Source organism: Crocodylus siamensis, chromosome 7 (genome assembly GCF_052110815.1).
Source record: "Crocodylus siamensis isolate JL-2025a chromosome 7, ASM5211081v1, whole genome shotgun sequence".
In the NCBI taxonomy this organism is placed as follows: domain Eukaryota; kingdom Metazoa; phylum Chordata; order Crocodylia; family Crocodylidae; genus Crocodylus; species Crocodylus siamensis.
The window spans coordinates 56,389,705-56,417,397 of NC_143401.1; the positions used below are offsets into that span (position 1 = coordinate 56,389,705).

At 43.3% G+C, this 27,693-nt stretch overlaps 1 protein-coding gene and 1 pseudogene across 8 annotated transcripts in view; both read right to left on the minus strand.

Moving 5' to 3' along the window:
* Window positions 1-27,693, minus strand: part of ADAMTS14 (ADAM metallopeptidase with thrombospondin type 1 motif 14) — a 212,197-nt gene that overhangs the window by 116,398 nt on the left and 68,106 nt on the right. For 7 of the 8 annotated variants that reach the window (XR_016443452.1, XR_016443454.1, XR_016443453.1 and 4 more), the window contains exons 5-8: window positions 18,209-18,292; window positions 13,661-13,817; window positions 5,895-6,000; window positions 1,766-1,909 (exon numbers count right to left, since the gene is read on the minus strand). Coding sequence is in view for 5 of the 8 variants with exons in the window: in XM_090057043.1 (XP_089913169.1) it covers window positions 1,766-1,909; window positions 5,895-6,000; window positions 13,661-13,817; window positions 18,209-18,292 (491 nt within the window). In the remaining 3 variants the exon portion in view is untranslated. The remainder of the gene's footprint in view (window positions 1-1,765; window positions 1,910-5,894; window positions 6,001-13,660; window positions 13,818-18,208; window positions 18,293-27,693) is intronic. The other variant, XM_090057041.1, reaches the window with a different exon arrangement.
* On the minus strand, window positions 5,133-5,349 carry LOC149859835 (U2 spliceosomal RNA; annotated as a pseudogene).

The window sequence follows — 27,693 nt, forward strand, 5'->3', positions numbered from 1 at the left end:
AGACAAAGTTAGATTGAATGTGACAAATTTTCCTTGCTTTAATTGCACCTTCCTTTGTCCCTTCCATTTTTCTATGTCCCTGTCCCTCCCCTGCTAAAGAATCTTCACTCCCTTGGTCCTCACTCTAACACTAGCCACCACTATCATGTGCATTTGTTTATCAGCTTTAAGAAGGTCACAGCTAGCTTCCACCAACATCATGTCAGAGCCTGGGAGCGCTACAAGTGGGCCTCTGATCCAACACTTCTGATATCAGACCTCATTCTCCCTTAACTATTCCTCCCCTGGAGTTAAGAACAACAGGTTATCCACCAGCTACCTATTTGCTGTTGTCAAATAACTCTAAATTGCTAGTAAATACATTTGTTACAAACCGTGCCAAACGATTGCACTCCAGAATTGACTGATACTTTTTTCACCTAAGATAAAAAGGCTGATGTACAAGCAAATCCAGGCTGGGGTCAGCTGGTTATACATAGATGCCCCCTGTAATTCTTTTTAAACTTTACTTTAAACAAGTGCAAAACTTCCTGAAGTGTTTCAGTTCAGTATATGATGCAAGACATTAGCCAGCCTTAAGGTTCGGCAAAGCAATGCAGACAAAAAACTTGTGAACTACAAGAACTTAATATAAGCTGTGCCCTAGAATTAGTAATAATTCACTTGAATTTGCATGGGTGAGTTGTTCTCGGCAAACCATCCACTGAGACTTTTTGCGATCTCCTGTTCCAATGACACCCGCAACATCTGAGGTGTCCCTCTGACTTGTCAGAAGATTTCAAGTGAAAGAAGCCACTTATGTCTTTATCTTTTTCTGATCAGCTCTATCTATCCAAGGTGACTAAGTGCACCAGTAAACATTTTTAAATGGCAACTAAGGACAAGATTTTAGGGGCAGGTTCCCAGGGGATTTCCTTCCATTATTACTTTTTAAATAGTAAAATGTATACAGACTTATCAGACAAACAGAAGGCATATATGGTAGCAACGGAGCTTTAACATAGAAGCTAAAGCAATTACTAGCTTCAAGGTCATGTTTCCAAGCTCAGAGCTAAGCGTTTAAGGCAGGGGTGTTCAATCTCTGGCCCACAGCGTCTGGCCTGTGGGGCTCCCCACATGTCAAAAAGTTTGGCAGTGCAGAAGCAGTGGCCATTAACACAGTAACCCTCCCCTGTTATTAAATTCCCATGTCCCTTCCTTCCACGCAGCCAAATGGGGCTGAGCTATTCCCCATTCCCTAACTTGAAGCTGGGCCATGGCCCCTTCTCTCTGCAGGGCTGGGTTAGAGCTGGGCCATGCCTCCTCCCTCCCGCAGGTCTGGGTTGGAGCCAGGCCATGCCTTCTTCTCCACTGTGTCCCCCCCACATGTGGCCAGGCTAGGGCTGAACCAAGCCCCCTCTCCCTGTGCAGCTGAATTGGAGCCCACCTGCCCCCCTTCAGGCAGCTGGATGGGGCTGTACCCACCCTGAGCATCAGATCAGGACTACTGGCTGGATCCAGCCCATGGAGGGACTGGGCACTGCCCATTTGGCCTGCCAGGGAAAAAGTCAAGCACCACAGCTCTATGGAAACACTTGTGGCACCTGCTATACAAGTTTCTTCTTGTCGCTGCCTTCCTTGCTATGTGTCTTTGCAATCAGAACCCTTGCTTCCACTCTCATCTTTCCATGCACACACACATTCATATAAATGCCTGTAACATTCATTTGTATACCAAATTCATACACTAGCTAATTTTAAATCACAATGATTAAAAGTGACCTACTGTATGTATCGGTTCAATTCCTGCTTGCTACATCGGGACCAGTGGTAGCGGTGGAACGCAGCCTGCACTAATGGTGCCATAATGCTCCCCATGCTGGTCTCGTCTGCGCATCGGTTCCCCTGGCCATCATGTTCCATACCTAACCTGTTAAAAAAGTCTTTGAGTTGTGTTTCTTAGGGTGTGCCAACAAGCAACAGCCATCAGTCGAATTTTAAATGCTGATATTTCCCAAATAAGCCTTAATTTGATTGGACAAGGAAGAAGACATATTCCTGGCACATCTCAAATTGTTTGGACCAATATTCAATCAATACTTTTCCAGCACTCACACAATTCCAGTCTCACTAACAGTGCAGGACAGTGCATGAGATACAGAAAGAATATGATGCCCAAAACTGAACTGTCCAGCTATGGACATTAGAACTTGGAAGTAGCTACTTGGGAGAACCCTGGCTGATCAGGGCACAGTGTAAGTTCAACCCTGGCACAGTGTAAGTTTCTGTCCTGGCGGAAATTTTCGTCACCAGCATCTAATCTCTTCTTAGCTGAGACCCTGGCCAGGGATCTGCTAGTAATTTAAGTAGGGCAGATGAGAAAGGTCCCAACAAGTAATGATCCATTTGATTCTAAGAGGACTTCTCAGCATTCATTATAACTAACAGTGCTCTCCAAGTACACTGTAAAGCTGAGCGCAGGCAAAAACAATGATGCAGAAACACTGATCAGATTTATAAACTTCATTTAGAGAAACTTTAACCAACAGTCTTAATAATTTCACATGATTTCACCTTCTCATCATTTTTTCCTCAGATAAGTCTTTTTCCCCATCCTGTCCATGTTTCCTTATAGATCTATAAGGATTTTGGGAGACTATCTTTCCAGCAGTTTAATGTCTTTACTGTACTTAGTCATAATATACAATGTATGTGCTTGATTCAAAGCCACTGATTCACAGATGATACACTAAGTTAAAGACTCCATTGCTTTGGCCCAATTAAACATCTGACAGCAGTTTGCTGTAAACTGAAAGCAGATTTGACTGCTCAAGGAACAGCTGTGGGATCTTAAGTAAAGCCTTTGGCTTCATACCAGTTTGTTATATTTAATAGCCATAAATGTCCAAATTCTGCTTCCTGTTTGTGACTCTATTCACAGTTAACATTATGAAGCTAACTCAGTATCTGTACTACCCACCACTGATGTAGTTATCATGCTACACCAGCGGATTATGCTGCAGTTTCTCTGGTAGACACATGTTTCAATGGACACAAAAATAATTTGAGAAGGATAAAAGGAAATAAAGAGTCTCTCCAGGTACTGTGTCCAGAATCTATCCCAGATGCGCTAAAACAATCCAGTCCAGGATATTTAATGCTTTACAGTTGATGAAAAAACCAATGGAGGAGTTGTTCTACCTTTTAATAAAGCCAGCATTCTCCTCTGGACTCAACTTTTCAGCCCATGGGATAAAGAACAGCCACTAGGAGAGAATTCTGTCTTCTCCCAGAGCAGGACACCTCCCAGCCAGCATGGGTGTGACTGGCCACTGAATTTTAAGACCTTACAATCCAGAGTCACAAAATCAGCTGACGACATCTCAATCTCCTCCATTTTTCTATGGACAGTTTCACAAACTTCTGAAATTCTCTTAGGATGGACAAGAAGTGTCCCTTCCATACAAGTCCACAACTTTCCCTTTGCCAGGATAGGATAATTTCTATTTTTATGGTTTACAGTTTTAAGGAATAGTCAATTATGTATTTGTAATAAGATTAACGAGTATTGTGCATGATTCCTCCTGGATACAGTACATGTAAATAAATCTCGTTATCCCTGCTGGTGAGAATAAAAGAACAGAAGGTGGATCAGATCTATTCTCATTAAGGTTACTTGTTACACTCTCTGACAGAGTGTTTTTTTCCAGTCTAATTGAAGTTACTCAGTTGATGGAGATTCTGTCACTTTGTTCACAGCTTGGTGGTTCCCATAACCAGGAATTATGTCCTTTTAGTCACTATAAGTACTTTTTTCCCCCCAGTTCTACCCCAGGACTCTACTATATAGCAACCTGGGAACACTGTATATCCCACCAAGAGGCTGCTGACCCCGAAAGAGAAGCAAGCAGAAAACTTGCTGTTGCCTGCATGCCTGTAACAACCACACCAGACTAAGTGTGGGAATTAAAGGCATCTGAATGTGGGGTTTTATTTCTATATAGGAACAATAGATGGCTTTTGAATTTCTGGACACTTTTCTGCATCTTCACCAAGTATTCATGCTTAGAAGTAAAACGCAGCATTCAAAGGCTTTTGATAGCCACACAGGCTAAAACCAAAGCAACGGATTCTAAGCTCTTTAAACGAGTCAACAGCAAACGCCAAAGCAAAACTACTTTGGAGTGCCTCATTAATCCAGCTATGATGCAAAATGACTACTTTCCTATGTTTGCCACTATCAAATGCCACGTTATTATTTTGGAAGGCCATTATTTCAGCACAAAACAGCTTCTCATTCAGAGGGCAACTCTACTATGCATGTCAGTACAGGCAAGCTAGGAGCACTCAACACCCTACTGAACCATCAGGTGCATCTACATGAGGTTCTTTACTGCAAAAGTAGTGTACTTATTGCTCAGTAAGTGTGTACATTTACTTGTGCATGTGTTTACTGTGCAGTAAACCTCACTAATCATGAGTAAATTTGCTACCTGCAAATGCAAGTAGCAAATTTATTTGCAATTAGGTACTGAGCAGTAGTGCTCGGGTAGACGCCTGACCGGGGGCAAATCTGCTCCCAGTGAGCTGGCCACCAGGGGGCAAGAGATTGATCCCTGCCCCTGGGAGCTGCCTGCTGCCGGGGTGGGGTCTGCCACCAAAGCCCAGGCAGGGACAATGTCCCTCTGCCTTGGCAGCAAGGAGCTCCAAGCCCCCACTCTGAGATCATGACAGGGGAGCAGGGACTGGGAAATTTTTATTTTCCAGCTCCATGACAGTGGGGCTAGCACTGAGAGATCCTTATTTCCCAGTCCAAGCTCTGAAGTCATGGGGAGCATATGCACATGTAAATGCATACAACTGTGGAACTTGGGCTGAGAGATAAGGATCTCCCAGCATGGGCCCTGAAGTTATGGAGCTGTTGCTGGGGACTCCCTGCTGGAGGGGATGGAGCAGCCCATTCCCAGCCCAGCTTCTTGATTGTGGAGCTGGCTGGGGAACAGGTTACAGAGCTGAACATGCTGGGTGGGGAACAGGCAATCATAGAGCTGAGCAGGGAACACTCTCCAGCTCCTGCCCTGCAATCATGGGGTGGGGGCTGGGAACTGTCCTGGTCAGGGGGCAGGTTTTTGGTTTTTTTTTGGTTTTGTTTTTTTTTTTGCACTGGTCCTGGAAACACTGCAATACCAGGTCAATGCATGGAGTGGATGGAGCAAGCTCCAGTTCCACCACCCAACACCAAAAAGAATCTGCTCAATATAGACCTCCTGTGGAGGACATATCAGAGGACCAATAGCCCCACATGAGCGGAATGCAGGTCCCAGTCCTGTGCTAGGATCAGGTGATCAAGGCATGGGGCTTGGAAAGAACAGCAGGAGTGGAGCTGGTTCCAGCCCCCAGCCTCAATCTACCAGTAGGGCAGCTAGGAGCAAGCTGGCTGCTAGCTGCCCCACCAGAGGATCAGGGCAGGGGGGTGGGACCTACTCCTCCCCTGCAGCTCATTCTAAGTCTCATGCCCACAGTCAAGAAGCCAGAGCCAGGAGCTCCCTGCTGCTGGAGGGAAGGGGGGACACTGTCTCCACCCTGGCAGCAAGCAGCCGCTCCCCCTCCAGAGGCGAGGTGCAATGTTCCAGCTCTGGCCAGGAGACAGCTGCCTCCTAGCCTGGTGCTCTCTGCCATCCCCCAGGTTAGCATCCACAGGGAGCATAGAGCTCCCCCTGGTGGCAGTAGGGACCCACTGCAGGACCGTAGGAATCAGGTGCAGTTTGCTGCCGTTAGCAGCAAATCTGCTCCCAGTTCCCTGAATGTGTGAATACCTGCCCAGAAGCTTTTACTCACAGGGAAACTGCTCCCAGATCTAGTGCGTGTGTAGACACACCCACCAGGCAGCAGTGAAAAAATATCCAGTGACTCACACATGGCCAGTCTCATGGGCAACCACGAATGCTGAGGAGAATCCATCCTCATGGTTGAGAGTACAGCTGCGTAGAGGGTGGCACATACCTGTGACAGGAGCATAACCTGGAGCAAGACACAAAAAAGAGCAAAAGGAAGGTGGTCATGAGACGGGAAGAACCACACACTAGAGCTGTTGCAATCATATTTCATGCTCAGCTCCCTGCTGAGACACATGGTCCTTGCAGCTGCCTGGGAATTAATGCAAATGAAGCCTATCATATGTCCCATTGGCTCATATCTCATGGAAGCAAATGGGCTCAGAAAGTATTGAAATTACATATTGTTTGAATCTCACCACACACCCCCACAGTGACTTTTACATTCATTCCTGACTGATTCTCACACTAAAAGAAGAGAGGGCATAATTTACATCTTCGACATGTGCATCAGCAACTGCTGTAATCCATGTACCACCTGTTTAACTGGACTGAAAATACATGTGATGCCTTTCTTGTTCCTTTTGCACCTATTCACATCTTCCACTGCATGTCTGACTTGCCAGTTTCTTCTCAGACTAATCCCATTGTAGTTTCCTTCATAATTTTTCATGGATGATATTGGACCAGGTGGCAGAATGGACAGGTCATAGATTGCAAACCTTTCACCTTGCAATTGTTGATTTGACTCTGGACCAATCAGTAGTTGCTGAAAACACTGATTGTGTGAATAGGCTGCCAGTCTCAACCCAGTTCGCAGTGGAGAGGTGAACATCACCTCAACTGAGTCTCGTGGGAAAAATAAGTGAATGAATCAGTCTGGAAACCAATCTACCTTCTCAGCCCTTCCTGGTCAAGAATAAGGGGCATGCAGATAAGTCTTTACTGTGATGAGAAGAGAAAACAAACACTACCAATGACAAATCTTCAGCCCACAAGTGGACCAAATTCTGCAAATGGTAAAACATTTGGCCAGAAGCCAGGGGCCATGCACTTGATTTCCAGTGAGGTCACCATGGCTCCTAGTGCCAAGAACAGACTAATGTTACACTGACATCTCCAAACATTTGTCATACTTTCCATGCCTTAATGTCAGTACATCTTGACCAACCAGATTACACATGTTCAAGTACTTTCCCATTCAATTTAACCCCATCTCCTGCTACAGGCTTCAAAAGAACTTGCAGGTCCTTCATCAGTCATGGCAGCTACCATCTCTGAGCCAATGGCAAAGAGCAGCCAAAGCAGAGTACCACTTTGATTGCTCCAGAGAAATTCAGTACAAAACAGGTCACAAAACAGCATCCCAACAAGAGCTGTGTGGCTATGTTCCTTTCAAGAGTGAATGTTAGTGTTCATGAAAATCACAAAAGGGCAAATGAAGCGACTGATGTGCTTGCATGGCTGATGCTTCTCAGCTCAAATCTTCAGCATCCTTAGAGCCTGACAGCTCTTTGTGTGGATGCAGCTATCCCAACCTCACCTGCAGATTTCTACTACACATACCCTGGGGCTTTCCCATGTGGAAGCTACCAAGATCCCAGAGTACATGGTTATTTTATAAAATGAGCAACACTTTACTAGAAACAAAAATAGGGCCATCTTTTTACATGTAACCAAGGGATGGAGTTTAGGTAAAATATCTAATCCCTGTAGTTATTGGCCCCACCTCACTCTACATATAAGGCTTTTGCCATGGTTTCCATTCTTTCTACACCTTGATATCACTGAAATTTTTACTCCAAAACCATGACCAGATGTTGGCCCAGAAGGATGCTTTGAGTTTGGATTCCCTTCAGTCTTCTGGACTTCTGACTGGACTTGACTGCCCTCTAAATTTTAATAGTTCAGATGAAAAAGAAAGAGAGAGATAAAATAAAGGACAGGGAGAAATCTCTCAAACTTCAGAGCCCCATGTAAAGATAATCTAAAGCAAAACAAGCAGCAAGAAGGCTTTGAGATATATACACACATTCACCCAAACAGTCCCCAATAACTCAGTGCTTCCACTATTAAATCAGAGCAGGGAGAGGCATACATATCCCCTGGGCTCAACAGTATGATGACATTTGCCCAGTAGTTTCAGGTATGTCATCACAACACCAGCCAGAGAAGCCTGCACTCCAGAGCACGAGGACATGATGGGGCTCTACAGAAGAGCGAGTGGCCATGCTTACATCTGCTTTCCCTGCAGAGGGTCATTTCCTTCCTACACGATAGAAACATGGTTCTGAAGACAATCCGAAAGAGATCTAGCATATTAACTTGAGCTTGCTGTGATGGCACTAGAAGTCAGGAAATGAGCAGAGAAAGTCATCAAAATTCCCTTGTTAGAAAACGACATGGCTGTCCATGTGCTCCCAGTATGCTTTCAAGTTGACTAAGACAGTCCTCAGGCTGCCATCCCTATTTTGAACACTGACAGTGTGCGGTTGCAGCTTTTCCAGGAAGTGCATGACTGCCTTAACCTCCTTACACCATTCATTCCATAGAAACCCAGCAGCAGTAGAACAACTAATATTAATTACTGTGGAACAGGGTGGAGAGGAAGGATGTAATTCTGCTGAACCTCATTTATAACCTGAATGAATGGGTAGATCAGCACATTGTGAAGCTGGCAAAGCATGACAAATTAAAACAGAAATAAATGGTTTCCTGAGAACCCCTCCTAAATAAAGGACCAGAGGTTCTGATGGTACTGGACTCTGAGGTAAAGGCAATTTTTAAGAAACCAAATTTCAATCAAATGCTTTTGTAAATGTTTGCTTCCTGGCCATAGGTGTGCTCATCTCAGGGAGTTCCCAACACCAGCAAATCACTTGATGAAAAGTGGCAACATTAATGATTAAAGTATTCACTCAAAAAGTCTTCCCAGTGACTCTGCAGGCACAAGCTCAGTGTAAAGTCAGAGTTATGTTCAGATTTACCCATAACAATGAGCAGTTACACATAAGGCTGTATGTGCAAACAAGGAAATGGTTGAGACATGACTTCTCAGCTTCTACAGAGGCCCACTTGCATGAGCCAAAGTCAGAGCCCTAAGAGCCAGTCTGAAATAGGAATAAGTAAGTGGCAGTTGGGAGGCCTGGAGAACCTAGCAAGGGCTATAGAGCCTAGCAAAGAGGCAAGGTGCCCAGAGGCTAGGAGCCCCAACTGTGTGTGTGTGTCTGTGTGTCTGTATGTAAGGAGCCCAGTGAGAATGAAGGGCTCGGAGCTTAAGGAGAGAGGCCGGAGTTAGGGGCCAGGATATAGTGGCAACATGCAACTGCCGAGAGGGGCGTGTAGTGAGGCCCCATGATCGGCGGGCCTAACATAAGACCCTGCGAAAAAAGAGCACAAAGTGAGTCCCGGTGAGCAGGGGGCTTGAGGGTAGACCCTGCTAACATGGGGACCAGGTTAGGTCCAAGTAAGCCTTCAGGCACTTGAGGCCACAGGTGGGCCAGAGGCTGATTGGAGCAGCTGAGGAAATGCTGCAGGTAAACAATGGGGCGAGTCATGAGCCCCTTATTCAGCAGATAGGTGAGCAACCCAGCGAGGCACTAGAGGCAGAGTCACTCCAGCGTTCTGCAAACTGCCCAGCACTCGCTCGGATGAGGGTCGCAAGAGGGGCCCAAGAGGCCACACGCTTGCTGACTGAAGAGTACAGGGAAACGAGCCCCAGGACCCTTCAGGCAAGGGCAGGGTGAGTGTGGCCCCAGGAAAAAGAAGAGGTGGTATGAGAGTGGCCTTGCAAAGGTGCAGTATGAGAGAGACAGTGTGAGAGGAGGTGGAGCAGGAGAGGCCTCAGTGAGAGGGAGGTGGTATGAGTGTGGCCCGTAATAGGGCAGAAAGCGAGAGGCCTAACACTGGGATGAGTTGAGCCCAGACTCAGGCCGGAGCAGAGCTCAGCTATTAGGAACATCTTTGAGGCTTGGGATGCAGTACAGGGGTGGTTGGAGCTGCATACATAGGCCCAGGAGACCAGGGAATTCAAAGCGCAGCCTCCCACATAATTAACACTTAAATTATGTGTCATCAAGGCATGCCAGGATAGAGGCAGGTGAGGAGACCAGCACTGTGGCTGGTCAGGGGTTCCCACTTTGCCACACCCATGCTGAAAAAATGGCAGTGGGGCATTTTGAAATTAAACACATTCAATGAACTTTAATTCAAAGTGCACTGCCACCATTTTTTCAGCACAGGGATGCTGCTGCATATCATGTGACACACAATCACTTTTAATTAACACAGGTCACTAATTAAACCGCTTGGTGCTGCATCCCACAGTATATGTAAAAGTGTCCTTTGTTGCTATGGTTATTAAGAGGGATTTCAGTCAAGAGAACAAAACAGAGACCTCCCTGAAACAATCTGGAAGAGGTAGTTCAAAGCCTGAGCTATATGGAGCCCAGAATAGAAGAAAGAGTGGCTAGGAGCAGGGGAGATGACAGTTGTGCCTTACTGGGCTGTGCTGTCAGATACAGCTGGTTATGGCCACATCACTGGATACACTGGCATTACTGAAAACCCAGCCCAGTAAAGAGAAATAAGGTGGGAAGAAGTGTGGACCAGGACAGGAATTATCAGGCCTCTGACTGGTACGACCAAAAGACTTTAGAAGGGCAACACTGAGGCTATACAGCTAAGCCAAGATCCAGCCATCTCCCAAGCAGCAGTTTCCTAACCTCCTGTTAAGAAGAACTCAACATGAAGTAGTTTATCGAATATCTGACCATGATTTTTCATTGCATGAAATATGTATGCCTACTGAAAGAGAATGGACAGGGTAGTATTATTCAGCCAGTACATTACATTAGTTAACTATTTTGCCAGTCTGAATCAGTAAGTTATTTAACAAATAATGTTAATGGTAGTCATTCAACTCAATAACTGATCAAGTACCATTCATGGATTAAATTATTGCCAAATAACAGCCATTTTCGGTGTCTAATGGATTTGAACATTTTTTCTTATGTTCAGCAACTCTTCGTCCACTGAAATTATATTTTACATAGGGCTTCTTTCCACTGGGATTTTCAAAGTATAATTTCTTAAAGTAATAGCTTTCTTGTTTTTCAAACACAATCAAGTCACTAGCCTTCCACAAGTAAAATCTGCCTCCCAAGCTCTTTTCCATATAGCCTTTTCTTAAAAAAAAACCAGTTTGGTAATTCTAAATGGAAAGCATTTATTTTTCATCCAATCTGAACTTAAATAGCTAAGCAAGTTTACTCAAACTTCCTACTGAACAAACTAAATTACTGTCAGAAAATGACCAGTGTGCAACTGCTGACAGCTTACTGAAAACTTCCACTTAAAATGCATGTCCAAAAGGTAACCAAGATATTACTAAATTAAGAAAGTGATATTATAATACTGAAAATATTTTAACAATATATTTTAACAATAATATGTCCAGTTCAGGCCAAATAATTTCAAAAGGAATATAGAATAAATAGAAATAGTCCAGAGATGGACAACAAAAATTATTAGAGACTATAGAATGTCTTCTGTATGAAAACTGAGTCAATATATTTAGGGTGAATGATGGGATGGGATTTAGGTGCATGTAAAAGTGTATGCTATAGAGGAGGTCACTCTTCTCTCACAACATAAAACCAAAGAAAGGGAATAGTGAATGTACATAAGAAAGAATGAAAAAGGATAACTTTATATAGAAAATATTTAACCTGTGGGCCTCAAAGTAGGATGCAAAATATTGCTAGATATTTATATGGTTAATAATACTTAACAATAACTGGTATTTAGGGATACATACAAGCCATTAAACATTTGGATTTAGGAGGAAACTTCCTCTAATTGCATGTTATCACATTATCATCCATTATTAAAACGTAGCTATTTTTCTGATATATCTGGCATTAGCTGCTTTCAGAGAAAGCATACCAGCTTTGAAGAATCATTGGTCCATCTGATAAGTTCAGGCAAAGATGAAGCCTGAAAAATTTCTGCCCAGAAGATGAATGCTTTGGAGAAATGAGTATATGAAAAGTAGTTCTAATCTAACAAATAGTCATTATTAACTATAGTGCCCTGTGTACCTGATGCAGAGGAAGTAAAGAAACATTATTCCATTATAGTATTCGTACACTTTTTGTCAGAAATTGATAAGTTATGATCCCCCCTGTCCATTGCTTGGATGCACTGTAAGGTCTTACGCGCAGTCTATCTGCATATGAGGACAGATCTGCTCAGCCATGCTTCCTAGCCCTCCCACTACCAAGGGAGAAGGAAGAACAGTTTTTGATGAAGAGTCACAGTAAGTCATGCCTTACCAACAAAGCTGGGTGACATCATGAAGGACACATGGGACACAACTGAAAGCAAATTTGCCCTTTGGAATTATATAGAAAGGAGGGGGATAAAAAATAAAGATGAGACCAGGGACTGGAGTGTCTATGGAATGTACCTTGATTCCATACTGTGGGCTGGAAAGTCTCACACTGGGATTTACCTTCAAGCCTTCATCCAATTGGAAAGAGAACCCCTCTGTCACAGAAGCCCCAGATCCCGCCCCCCCCCCCCCCCGCCAATATAGTCTTACAATGCTTTTTCCTTTTCACCCTGGGATAAAAATCACAGGTAAATCCCACACTGATTTTTTTAAGTCTCCTTCCCACCCAGATAGAGTCTTGCAAGTCTCCTTCATTTGTCTACATGCCAAAAAAACCCTTTAATCTGTTTATCTGGACACAGTCACTTGGCCAGGAAGATTCTGGAAAACTGAAATAAAAGTATTTCAAAAACATAGCTATACAATTCTAAACCACATTTCCAAATGAAGGAGGGTGTTATATTTGACTTCCCCAAGAAGTTCTGGGCTCTAAAGTCAATGGTTTAGTGCTGTATTCTTTGCATTTTAAGCCAGGCATTCTGCTTTGTGATACAGACTGTTCTGACACCCAATACCTCAGTCAAGAATGTAATGTAAAGACCTTAATGACCTCTGGGTATCTACTGTAATTAATCCTCAAATTCTCTATCAACTAAAGACCCTTATTCATAGAAAACCTAACAAAGATTAGCTCATGTTTCTTTTCCTATGCCTGCCATTAGAGAAAGAATGAGTGGGGGGTGGAGTTTGGAATCAATCTTTTAAAGGTGATGGTATTAACTATCCTGGAACATGCTATGATAAAAGAAGCCTCATAATGCTGCAAAAGGCCTGCCATGTACATTTGTTTTTCAGAATAAATATTAATATCAAAGCCTCTACATTAAATTCACTCGTACCTGTTCATCTGAGCTTTGGAATGCTTATACTGTCATCACTGCTTGTAAGGCCAAGGGTCAACAGGAGTCTGCAAATTGCAAAGGCATTTGGCATACTACTCAAAACTGTACCTCTCGCCCTGAATTTTTGGAACATTCTCAGCTCTATAGTGACCAAGAAATTGGCTCTGTTAAAATCAGTTTGTAATATATTAGGATTGCAGCAGTTTTTCAACAGGGCACAATGAGATGTCTTAAAATAGTAACCTCTTTTTACATTTCATCTTACTGGCTTTGCCCTTTTAGTTTTACCTGGGACAGCAGCCATGGGTAAGTATCTAATTGATAGGGATTTTTCCATTTGATTTTTTTTCCAGGTCAAGTTAATACTCCAGTTTTGTCTTGCCTCCATTTGTCCTATTAAATACTATTTTATATAACTTTTTCCAGAGTCCTATTGGACAATTACCTAAGGTCACTGAAACAAAGACTGTGTCAGTGGAAAATCCTTTTCAATTGCTGGCTTTCCCTCAAGCCCAGCACACTGCACATACCTGATGGAGATAATACAGTACCTTGCATACCTGCGGGACCAAAATCTTGCCTGGTGAGGAATACTGCATGGTCATGGTATTCGGCATGCTCTGGATCCGAGCGCTGCTGGGAATGAGCCCAGCGGCAGACCTGCTCCAGGCTCCGAGAAGGGTTCCCTCGCTCAATCAGGCTGACAGACTAGTTGGGAAAGAAAACAAAGGCAAGTAGGTTAGCAGGAAAATAACCTTAGCCAGGGTTTGGAGGCAAATATAGGATGGAGAACCCCCTGACATTTTAGATATGCAACACCATCACCACCAATGGAGGCTGCTGATATACAGTAAACAATAATACAGTAAACTGGAAAGGTATAATTTGACCAAGGACTTAAAGGTAAACACCTACTTCTTCTGAAAAGCTGTGTTAGTACTTCATACAGAGCACAAAGGATCTGACTTTTAAAATGACCCATAGTTAGTAAGCTACATACCACTCAATCTACTGCAGAAAGACTAAAGGCTGAGGCATCACTGTCAAGAATGCATCCTGTGGTTTCAGGAAGTAAAAGGTCAGAACTCAGATATTAAGCCATCCTATGACAAGATAACAGGACCTCTAAAACCTTAACAGCTCCCCACTTGGCTATATGGCTGCTCAGTAGCAGAACAAAAGGAAGGAGAGGCTAAGTGTAGGCAGTAGGGTGCACTTGGGTTGGTGCAAAGTTTAGGGGATTAGTACCCAATAGTTTTTTGACTGAATTGCTCTATGATTTTATAGCTAACGGATTAAAAGCCCTTCAAAGCACTGAGGCTTGGAGCTTTGTTTCCACTGGTAAATGTTCACTGATTTTTCATATCACTTCCAGTAAAGGCACCTGGTTCCAATTTTTAAAGGCATTAAGGCACTTCTGCACAGTGCTGCAGGACCTTGGTAACATAGCTTAGTCCCATTTTCAAAAGAGTCTAAATTTCACTGAAAGTTAATGGGAGCTGGACACCCAAGTCATTCTGAAAATGTGATTGTACTTGTCACTTACACCTGGCAAAACTGAGCGTAGCAATGCCCAGTTTTGAAAACTTGAACCATACATCTAAGATCCTTATAAACATCAGCATTTGAGACTCTGTGATTCATTTATGGTAACTTCCTTGATTCTAATTTTATTTTCTTTTACCCCCTAAATCAATTATTGGAGCAACTATTTTCTAAAAATTCTATGGAAATATACTTACCACAAAGGTCTCAACTCCTATGGTGCATCTGCTTTGCAGACATTTCTATCTGCTTCACCAGTTATAAACTAATTGTTGAACTGACACATCTTTAAGACTATGAGAAACTTTGTCTCTTCTGTGATTTTTTAAAAAATTTTTATAATATAAAATCCAAATCAAGAAGCAAAAAACAAACCTAGGAAACTGCCTTGAGATTTCAGGGCAACTTTATCAGTAATCAAGAGGAAACATTAAATCTGTTTACTCTATCATAGGTTATCAGCCAGGGGCTATATGAGGATTCCAGCAGCAATTGCTCATAGGTATCTAGTAGCTGACTGAGCTGTTCCTCAAATGCGGATTCAGACATCTGAGCATTACCTTCTAGGGTTGCCAACCCTCCCGGATTGGCCAGGAGTCTACTGGAATTGGTACCAATCTCCCAGTGACTAGTGAAAGCAATCCAGAAAACTGATATTGTGAACAGGTTGAACAGTACAATTAATTTCATTATGTCATGGTAGGGAAAAAACATCTCCCAGAATAGCTTCAGTCAGAGTTGGCAATCCTATTACCTTCTTGTGCTCCTCTGAACCCAAACAACCATGAGGCCTTAGGCATCATACAGGATCCCCAATGGCAGAGATTTAACTTAGAATCATAGAAAATGAGGGTTGGAAGTGACCTCAGGAGGTCATCTGGTCCAACTCCCTGCATACAAAATGAGGTGTTTAGATTTTCATCCCCTCCCCCTCCATTTACAACCTCTTAGCTGCCACTTTTTGATATTTAATTCTGTCTACCTTCAATATATCATCACTAAGCTAGGCCAGGCCATGAACCTGATACCTGCCACACTGTAGGCTGTCTCAATCTTTTCCTTATACCCGTGGGAAATAATGAGAATCATTTCTAGGGTGCACTGTGTTTCTGCTCACCAAGAATATTTATGTGGTAACCAGTATTCTCCTGGAAAATGCTAGTGGTTTTTTTTACCTACAACAGCTTACACAATGTCTCTTTTCTTCAGCTGGCAGGATTATTTATGTACTACACATAGGAAACTACACTGATGAGTTGGTCTGTGTAGAGATGCATGAATCTTCCAGCTATGTTCTCAACAGGGTAATGAATTGCCTTAAAAAGTGCACCAAATTGCATTATGTTCTAAGGAAAATGCTTTGAATATCACATTCAAACAAGCTTTATAAAGTCTCTTCTGACAAATCAGTCAAAAAAAAAAAACAACATTAAACTCTCCCATGCTGTTTCTCACCATATTTATCCACTATTAAAAGCTACAGTCTTTGAGTGTTGTAGTCTAGTCAGCAGCCCCTTACACAACTGCTAGGTCAAGGCCAGAACTTCAGAAACCATGGCCTTAAGTCTCCAAATAACCTCCAAGGCCTGCCTGTTTTGCTCACCTAACTCCTCAGGAGCCACTGCTAAAAAAAACAGCTTAGCACCAGTTGTATAGACACAGGCATTTCTTAAGCAGCTTCTTAGCTAGAGAAAACTGTGGCTTCTCCATTTCCAGGAGCCTGAATAAAGGATCCCCCCCCCTTTTTTTTAATACCAGGCAATTCATGTTTTGCCAGAAACTTCCAACAGATTCTTTTTCATTGTTTCCTATTCCAGAACTGATACTGAGTGACTCGGGTAAGTCTGAATGACTGCCTAGTAAAAGGAGTGTTTTTATTCATTTAAATATAACACTGCCAGCAACCAACAGACCAGTTACACTGATGTAAACATGACATTAGTTTGGCTCCTTAAACTTTGTATGTAGACCTTCTAGTGCAGGACCTTTAATAAGAGTATCTCAGAGCGCTCCACGACAGCTGGCCGGTCTCACATCAGCCTTGTTATTCAGATACTATTATCCCTACTTTGCAGATGGAGGCATAAGCACAAGGAGGTCCAAGATCACACTGCAAATAAGTGACAAATCAGAATTTGAACCCATAACACCTGACTCCCCTTCATTCAGAGGCAACCTTGTCCCATGAGTTGACGAGAAAACTAATCCTCTGTTAAATATTGGCCTTATCGCTAATTCAGTGTGCGACCCTGGACAATTTTCGTGGCCTCTCTGTGAGTTGGCTTCCTCATTTGGAAGAACTTACCTGATGGACCTTTATAAGGATTGGTTAACCTTCATCCCAGGCTGTAAGGATGTGAATCACCAGGTCCCAGCTCAGACAAGCATTTAAGTGCTTAAATCCATCTCTGCCCATGACAGCATTTACGCAATTGCTCAGCTGGACTGCAATGTGTCTGGAGCATGAGCAAGAGAGCTGTTATGAATAGCAACAGTCTTCTGAATCAGGGTTTAAGTGTTCAATATTATTGTCATTAGACTTTATGCCAGACTTGCTTTGAACCAATTCCCCTTGGTGAATGGTGACAACTGACTGTTGTGCCTCTCCTCAAAATGAGCCCTTTCCTTGCAGCTGTGTACAGTAAACAAAAAAGCATAAACCAAATTCTTTAAGGTCTAAAAAAAAAAAGGTGCTTCTCCTATCTGCACAGCACTGTGACAGAAAATCCCTGCAACTAAAAATTAACTTCAATTCACCAAACAAGATGATAATTACAAAGAAATTAACTCTGCTACACTCCACACAGACCCAGCTCAGTGCTGTAATCAGCAGCCACAGGGATACTGTACCATACAGATATGCTCATGTTTGCTTTCTGTAAAAGGAAACATTTTGGAGTCTAGAAACTTCAGCAAGCCTCACATGAGAGACAGAGTCAAGATAGTTTCCATTCCTTTTGCAAAGCAAGAGCATATTACAGCTGCTAAAAGCAAATGGAACACTGGCAATTTTTCATATTTAAACAGAAATCCATCGCCCTTTAAATTTTAGCAAAAGATCAAAAACAGCTATTCAGAGCAAAGAATTTACCTTATTCCACTCAATTTTACACTGCTACTCTCTGGTATTGCCCTAATAATAATTTTATCTGCATTCAAAATGAACTCTTCTCCACCTTTTTTTTCCATCTTCCAAGGTTCTGTGTTGAAATCCCGTTTCTTGCAGACTTTCTGCAGTTACAACCATATCGCAAGAGATTTGGATGTCACGCATCCTCACAGAGGACTGGTTCAAGGAGAACCATGGCTGAGAAGATCCCTAATTCTAACAATAATATACAACTAGACTGAGTCATCCTCCCAGACACATGCACACCAATCTAAAAGCACCAAGTCTAGACAGAAGGGAAAATTGCGGGGGGCATTATTTAAGACGTAACCCACTCTGGACATTCACTGCCTCCCTAAACTTAAGCCTGATTACACTTTATATTATGATCTCCCTCCCCCATGCCCCAGATGGCATCTTCTGCTCCCTCAATCCCTGTCCTTACCTGTCGGTATCCCACCATAATCATTCTGACCAGAACAATGTTAATGTGAACCCCCAGGGACTCATCATGGTATATTTCATCCACCTATAGAGAAAAACAAGACAAAAACACAGTTAAAACAATGCAAATCCTTTGAAAAATGAATTTAGAAGATCCAGAATACAATTATCCTATTACCTTTTTCTATCTCAGAGATACTCTGCAGATTGCTACCCCAGGGATTTACCCATTTCATTTGCAGATACTAGACGTACTAATATCAGCTGCAGTCTTTGCCTTTCATACATATTCTATATGCAAAGATCTCCATGTCACAGTTGTTGAGGTACAGCAGGAGGATTTATGCTATAATCTGGGTTCAGAGGATATGATGCAACAGCCTTTACTGTAACAAAAATGTTTGGGTATTTAAAACCTTCAGGAGAAAAACCATCCTTGTGCATGATGGGTCCATCTGCACATGCAGGTAAAGGCATGATGGGATCTAACGCATGGTCCACACAATTGCATCTCTTGCATTGCCACAAATATATGGCAGGAGACATGATTGTGGGTGCTGGTGTGTGCTTATTGCTAGTGCAGGGGAATTACATCCCCCTCAGCTGATGGGGCTCCCAGCCATGCTAGCTCACCATGTAGTCCCACAGCAAGGAGCCCCATCAGCTGACCTGGTCTCCCAGTTGGGGGGGGCACCTCCGGGGTCCCCATGGCAGGGATGCTGCAACTGATGTGGTGTCCCAGCTTCAGGGGTGCTTTCATTCACTCCCATGGCTGAGAAACTGCAACTGACTTCATGCACCAACTGATAGGGGTGTCTGAAGCATCCCCACCAGGTGGGAACCCTATCAATTGATGGGGCTCCCAACCACAGAGGCATGTGCTCCTGAAGCTGAGAGCCAGCTTCAGCTGGGAGCTCCTACACTCAGGATTGCATGCTGGTCCCCCCACCTGGGAGCTCTAATTAGCCGACGTGGCTCCCAGCCACGAGGGCCCCTGGCCACACATTCAATTAATGGCATGATAGGAAGCAGCTACAAAGTTATTACAAATATTCTGTGGAAGAAATGTTTAGCTGATTCCTCTTTTTATCACACCATTAAACTAAATAAATGTGTGGCCAAGTAACCACTTAAAGTGTAATTAACTGGTTACACCTATCATGCCTTAAGTGAAATGTGCAGATGGGGCCAGTGTCTCCAAAGCATTTTGTTGCTAACCACTTAGAGCTAAAGCTGTTATACATGTAGTGTAGCCAGTGACCCAACCCATTGCTGTGTGGTGAGACTCTACCATACAAGTCTGACATGCCCTGACACCAGAGGTGGCCAGGGGTGCCTCTAAGACACGATCCTGGAGTGTTCTCACACCTTTCAGGTGCCCCCCTCTGATGTCTGCTGCTTCACCACTGACAGGCGATGCGTAGGGGGGCAGGGGGCACATCCCCCCTCCCCCCCAAGATTGTCCACCACCGAAGCCACTGCTGGCTTCTGCAGACAGTCGCCTTTTGCACACACCCCTCGCTGCTGACGCAGCTGGTGGTGGCTGCAAGCAGTTCCCACTTACCGCTTGCCACCCTCCCCGCCATGACCCTGTCCCGCTGCTGATACCACCGGCAGCAGCTGTGAGCAGTCCCCACTCACCCCCATGATGCCCCCCAGTCTCAGGAGGCACCAGTCGTTCATGACTACTGAGAATAGACTGAGATGCTCCAAAGTTCACCTCCCTGACCTCTGGTACCTCAGCTTTACCTGCCTCACCTAGGTCTTGCCAGCTCAACAGAAGGGATGCTGCAAGCTAGCAGAATCACACCCTTATCCGGTCACATGCTCAGAAAAGATGGATTCACTCTTCTGGATAAGAAGCCTGCTAGTATGGTCAAATACTCTGAAATCACACTTATCCTGATTATAAGCAAGTTAAAAGATAACAGAAAGATTATAAAAACAAGAGCAAACATAAGAAATCAGTAATATGTTGAGATGCAGACGGAGGTATAAGAACACACAAACAAAAGACAATATCAGAACAACAATCTGACCTTACCCTGTATCTTAAACCTAAGACTGCAGCTCCTACCTAGCTCAAGTTAGAAAACACCTTATGCCCCTGAACGTTCTGCCAGGACCTTCTGCAAGTTCTCCAGTTAGCCTGCTTTACTCAGCCCCCTGACTAAGGCCCTAAAGCTGCTCCCTATTCTGGGGGGAAAAAATAAAAGACCAAAAATTCCTCTCAAAGCAAAATGTAAGTACAGTTTCTGATCTGATAATTTACATACAGCATCCATGGGATTCTTGGGGGAGCCCACACCATATATATAACTTCCTGTCCCTTCAAAGGTGTGTGTTTACCAGAATAAAAGTCTCTTCTGATTTAATTACAACCAAGAGAATACATGCATCCTTTCAGCCACAAAGATTACTAATCCAATATCCTAAAGATACTCTCTCACACTTAATTTCCCTCCTGTGAGAAATATCCTCCCAAATGATATTCTTACAAGTCTTTTCCTTTGAAATGTCTGGAAGGGCATGTTGGATGACTAAACAAACTCATGTCAGACACTCATTCTCAGCAATTACTTCTATTGTGAATAGGTGAGGAATACAAGGTACTACACATTCTTGCCTGAAACACAAAGATATATAAAAATTACATCCTTACCAAATATCACAATTCAGTCAAACATAATTACAATTAGGCTAAATATAGCAGTGGCACTATCTATACATAAGGACTACACATGCCATATCAGTAAAACAAACTCAAGAAGACATGCATGACATCCCAAGAACCCTTCAAGCACGGTACATTTGTGACAGCAGGCAACCAACATAACTCTCAACTGATGGCAGCAAAAATAGTATGCAAGGGATGGATGCAGGTTAAGGTCAGGAATGTTCTGTGGGTCCAGCAATCCAACCAGCTGGGCCATCATTCAGTGCTTTAGAATGGACATGAATGCTTTGATAAATCCCGGCACTAACCTCAGTCCTCCAAAAAAGCAGTTCCTGCTCATCCCCTGTAAGAGTCTCAGATACAAGTTTTCAAAATGTACCTTATAACATCCCAAGGTATACTGGGGGGTCCTGGTAGAACTGTCTTTGTTCCACTGCCAAGAGATCCTATCAGGGGTTATTTCTCAGTGGTAGTTGATAGCAGTACTGTCAGGGCCACCAGCAAATAATACAGAGATAAGAGGAATTTGGTATACTGAGGGTATGATACAATTCCTCTCACTCTCTTCCCTCTAGCATACAGGTCTCTTCTTCCCTCTCTCCTTGAACAACACAGCTTGAATTCTACTGTATAAGGTCTCTCCAGAACACCTCACCTTCTCCCTCTCTCCTCTTATTTCCATGCCATTCTCTTCGTTTTGCTTGCTTGTTACACAATCAACTTATGGAGTCCTCCAATTCCAGTTCCCATTGGAGCAGGAAGGGGTAAGATAACCTTCCCTCCATTTATTTAAGAAAAATATTATAAAGCAAAACCAATAGCAAGATGACAAGGGTAAAATATCCTTTCTTTCAGGGGCACCTATCACATAACCCAAATGAAAACTGGAACATAGTGGTTTGATTGTCTTCAAAGATGGCAAAACACAAACTCTTCAAAAGAAGTAACACTAAATAAATATTTTCTCACACACACACCCCCACACCCTACATACAGCCTGTTTAAATAATCTCCATGGTGATATTTAAACACTGCCCCAAAGTCCATCTTAAATCCATTCCCCCTCCTTCCCTCACTCCTATTCGGCTTCACAAAATTACACACAGCTGGATACAGAATTAACCTCTTCCCTTTTTTTTTTTTTAATACATCTCATTTTAAGAGGCAACATTTTCAAAAGGTTGTGTTCTTTGCTGCCTGGTGACATTGCTGCTGTTGTCAGTAGAGTCCAAAATAGCCCAATTTCCAAAGGAGATTACGTCAAATATAGAGCATCCTGGAATGAGTGGTTGCCTCCAGTGGAGAGGTTGAATTAATTGAATGGAAGGAAATGTTTCATGTCCTAATAGCTTCATGTTTTATGAAGAAAAATGTCTTTTCTGGGAGAGGTAAAAGATCTTATGAAACCAAGTAAATTAGTCATTTGCAAGTCCATATCTGTTAGTTACACCAATGAGTCAAATCTGACCTACCACTTCAGAAGCCACAGAGAAATCCAAATGAAACAACAGTATAGTTTAAAGGGCCAGGGCCTTTTTAGGAAACAACAGATAAAATAAAATATGCATCAACATTTGTAGCTAGAGGCAATCTTACAAAGGGAAAAAATACAGCCTTGTGACATTTTCTTTCCCTTTTCTAGATGCCTAAAGAAGGTAGGAATGGATGCATGTACCCACTCCAAACTCACTAAATAAAAGGATTTTCCTCCATGTGGTTTTTTAAATTAGAAATTCAGGTCTTGAATCCCCTGTTGTTTCCTGGAAGAACTTTGGCCTGCTTGAGATCTAATAAGACCATGGCACTATATACCAAGCAGCATAAACTTGACTAATTGAGTGCAAAGTTGCTTTCTTACAAGCTGCCTACTTGTTTTTGTTAACACCTATTCAACTCGAGTGTACATAAAAAGATGAGAAAAGGTCTATGTCTTATTAATCAGTGCCCAACACCACTACAGTTAAGGAAAGGACTCAAAACACACTGGAGACCTCCAACAAAGATAAAAAGGAAAAACCAGATATTCTTTAAATATCTAAGATGAAGACAAGCAGAAAATGAAAGAAACCCAAAAGACCCCCAAAAAACCTGCAATAAGAACCTGGGAATCCAACCTGAGACACTTCCAAAGAATTCCATCATTCAGAAAGTGCTAAGCATTTTATTAAATCCCATAAACTCTGACAACCATCCCCATCAACTGCCTTCAGTTCAGCATAAAAAGTGGAGGTTCCCAAAAATCAACTGTCAGTTTAGAGGCCTTCCACCTTTTGTTATACCCAATGGAAGGGGGAAAAAATGAGTAAACTCGAATTGTTTTCTTTGCTTTAAGCAAGCTAAATCCTATGTCTACTTTCTCATTGCTGTTCCCAGTGGTCGTTACTCCCGCCGCCACATGCCCCCGCCCCAACCCCTGCCTCCAGCTCAGGCCAGGCAAACTCCAGCTGGCAGCTCACGTCCCCTTCCCCATCCTTCAAGGAAGGGTTTTTTTGTAGTATTTCAGCAAGCCAGTAGCTGCAGGACAATTCTGGGAACTATGGAAATGTGCCATTTCAGTAGAAAGAGGCTCTGATTGATACCTATGCAGGTACTTGTTGGGATTATTATCTCTGTCATGAAATAATCTGTACCTAATGCAGCAAAAATAATACTGGGCCTCAATTCTGATAGATTTGCAGTCCTGGGTCTCAAGATTTTTTGTTAATGTTGCTTCTTCTACTTCCCCAGTACATAAGTTAATCCTTTCTTTTTAGAAGCTACTGGTGTAGCCAGTAACAACCCCCTAGCTCAGCAATAGGCAACCTTTTCCAGCTGCGGGCTGGAATGACCCACCTCACATCAGAGGCAGGTGGGTGGGCAGGTGCTAGGAGCCATCCTCATCTGGTGATTGTCTCCACAGTGGCACAGGCAGAGTGCCCACAACCAAAGCCTGTCACCACTGAATGCCACTGAAGCCCGCATCCATAGGCTGGACCCAGCTTATGGGCCGTAGGTTGCTGACCCCTACTCTAGCTGGTCAGCTTCACCAGAAAGAAATTTTAAACAAAAGAACTACAGGGTCTAACAGCAACACCTGCAGCCCTCTATAAATACTTTAAAATCTAGTTGCTTCTGGGAGATGTAGTTTAACAAAACTAATACTTTATCGCAGTGCACACAAAAAGGAAGTTGTCTGAAAAGTGGACAAGCCTGAAACAGTAAGAAAGCTTTCTAAAATGGCTTTGTTAAGTCAGCCACTAAGGAAAACATCTGCACAAATCCCAAGAAAGCAAGTCTGTATGTACAGCTCCAGTGACAAAACATATACAACTGCAAGAAGCACATCTGCAGCCCTCACCCACTCACAAAACAGATGTGAATTTGGCAGCAAAACTTGTCTATAAAATATTTTGATTTTTATGTCATCAGCCTTGCTTTTGTTCAAGTGCCTGTCATATTAGCATTGCTACAGATGGTGGAACAGACAGAATGGGACTGGGAGTGATACGGAATTATTCACAGCTATCTTTTTTAGTAGGCCCCACTATCTCAGCTAAACCTCTGGAAATACAAAAACCAATTTCATCTGGAAGACATAGAACCATAGAATCATAGAAAATTATGGGTGGAAGGGACCTCAGAAGATCATCTAGTCCAACCCCCTAGTCAAAGCAGGACCATCCGCGACTAGATCACCCTAGCCAAGGCTTCTTTTAGCCAGGTCCTAAAAACTTCCAAGGATGGAAACTCCACAACCACTCTGGGTAACCTGTTCCAGTGCTTTTCTACCTTCCTCATGATAAAGTTTTTTCTTAATATCTAACCTAAACTTCTCTTGCTGCAACTTGAGAACACTGCTCTTTGTTCTGTCATCTGTCACCATTGAGAACAGTCTGGCTCCATCCTCTTTCGAACCTCCCTTCAGGTAGTTGAAGGCTGTTATTAAATCCCCTCTCAGTCTTCTCTTCTCCAGACTAAATGAGACTAGTTGCCTCAGCCTCTCCTTAGAAGTCATGTGCCCCAGCTCTCCAACCATTTTCAATGCCCTCCACTGGACTCTCTGCAACTTGTCTACATCCTTTCTGTAGTGGGGGCCCTATATCTGGACTCCAGATTTGGCCTCACCAGTGCAGAATAGAGGGAAAGAATCACTTCCCCCAATTTGTTGGCAACTCTCCAAATAATGCAGCCTAGTATGCCATTAGTCTTCTTTGAAACAAGGGCACACTGTTGGCTCATATTCAGCTTATTGTTTACTGTAACCTGCAGGTCCTTTTCTGCACAGCTGCTGCATAGCCAGTCGATGCCCAGCTTGTACCAGTGCATAAGCCTGTTCCCTTTTAAGTGAAGGTCTTTGTGCTTGTCATTATTGAACCACATGACATTTCTTTTGGTCTAATCCTCCAATTTCTCTAGGTCTCTCTGAATCCTAGCCCTACCCTCCAATGTATCTACTACGCCCCCTAGCTTGGTGTCATCTGCAAACTTGCTGGGGGTGCACTCCATCCCATCTTCCAGGTTACTGAGGAAGACATTGAACAAAACCAGTCCCAACACTGACCCTGGGGCACTTCACTTGATGCTGGCTGCCAACACATCCTCACATGTTCTCCATCAGATTTAAGGTAAAGGTGAATTTATGAACTGGACTGTCAGGAAACATTAGAAATTGACTGTCAAAACAGGGTAAAAAGGTCCAGTATATCAGTAAGAATGGTAAGCTAATTTAAATACTTTTCCTTACTTTATCCAAGACAGAAATATAGATCTTTGCCTCTGTCATAAGTTTCCAGACTGTATGAACATTTTAAATATGTAACCCAGATTTATGGGACCTTTTTATGGTTGAAATTGCAGATTCTGTAAAAATTCATGCAGATGTTGTATGAATCCAGAATTGCAATTTTCCAGACTAGTTGAGTACTTTTTAATGTATGGAGCCTATAGTTTATGGACCTGTTTTATGTCTGAAAGTTCATCAGTAAAAAAACTGGAGTGCTGGTCAGTTTTCAATAGTACAGAGTGTGTATTAATCATGCTCTTTGTTGTTTAATACAGCCACCAAGAAATCCTCATATTTGCAAAAGTATCAATTTATGTCCTGACCCTCCAACTTCCTGTATACAAGCAGACACAGTATACAAGCCAAGCCCAGCAATACCAAAAAAACAAGCCTTTTTCACTTGCTCCTTCTCCACATACACCCAGGCCAACCAATTAGCACATGCTCAGGATCACTCTGGGCATAGACAGCAGTTACATTTATCATTTGATTGGCCCCCTGAAACTGCTCTACAGCCGTGTTGTGACACACATGCATGGCTGCAGAGCACTTTGAAAGTGGCAGATCATGTGACAAATTAACCCTCATCAAATGAGGGATCAGATAAAGTTGCTCCACTTTGGAGTGCCTTAGGGAAGTTTTGTTTCCTAGGGTTAATCTGTAGCATGACTGGGGCTGTCTGCAGGAAGGGAGGGGGAAAAGGGAGGCAGGATGAGCTGCTGGCTGGGGTTTGTCCAGTCTGAGTTGCAAGGAGGGGCAGATAGATTGGAGCCCCCCACCGCATGCCCTCCCCACCCCCAACGCCTGCCTCCAGCTCAGGTCGGACAAACTCCAGCTGGCAGCTCACGTCCTCTTCCCCATCCTTCCTTATCTTTCTGCAGAAAGCTGCAGAGCTGAGAGAGGGGGGACAGGGCTGAGGGAAAGGGGCAGCTGCTTGGCTGCAAGCAGGCTCCTTAGGTGAACATCTGTTGGGTTGGGCAGGAGTGCTCTAACTTATGGCACTTTATGTAAAGTGCCATGAGTTATAGCAGGGGCCTGCACATCTGTCAGCACGCTCTAAGCCATCTACTCTGCCTAATTGCTAAGTCTGAGTACATGCAAAGCAGGGGCAAGGGGACAAGGGTTGTTTCTCAGCAGTGGCCCAATACTTTGCAGGGCAGCATTATAGACATTACCTAAAGGAGTTGTCCCACAGGCTCCTGTAGTATGAACTACTAAAAGGCCACAAAAGTAGATTTTTATTCAGCAAGTACATTAGGTAAGCCAGCAAGCCCACTAAAAAGCAAAGATAATACATCACAAAAGGTTCTTTGTTCCTGAGTTCAGCTCAAGTGGTTCAATGCAACAATATTTCATAGCAGACTAGTAACTGTTACATAATATATTATGTAAAAATAATGGAATCTTTATTAATAAAAGACTCTCCACCATTCACATTCACCTGTCAAAACTTTGCTCTGAGAGTGGGAGAAATTGCCACTTATGTGAGCCTGGGCTACAGAATATGAAGATCAATGAAGTAAGTTTAAGCAAGGTTCTGCTGTACTGCAGTAGGGCTCACACCTTCAAACACTGGTCTTGCAAATCGTTTCATTCAAGTCAATGGAGAAAGTCATGTGAGTAAGGGATTACTGAAATGAAAAAGGATTCAGAATCAGGCCCATATTTGGGGCTGAAAAGGATTTTGTTATTCAGGCTGGAGTAGCCCTCATGGCTAGGGACAAACATTCAAAAAGCCCGAGCCTGGATTGATTCAATCTTTGCAGGTTAGTCTAACCTGGCTAGGCTGAATTGGTTTGTAACTGAAGATACATTCCAAAAATGCAGGCACAAGCCTACAGTGGCTCAGGCTAAAAGCCAGGAGACACTAGAGCAGCCCTCCTTTCCCTGCCACAATGCTGATCTGCAGGGGTACAGCCAGGCCCTGGCTGCATGCTCTGATTAGGGAGGGGTCCCCCACTTCTGTCCAGCCCAGCAGTGAATTGATAACACAATGTTTATCATCCCTAACTCAGTGTTTATCATCCCATTAAGAAAACAACAGAAG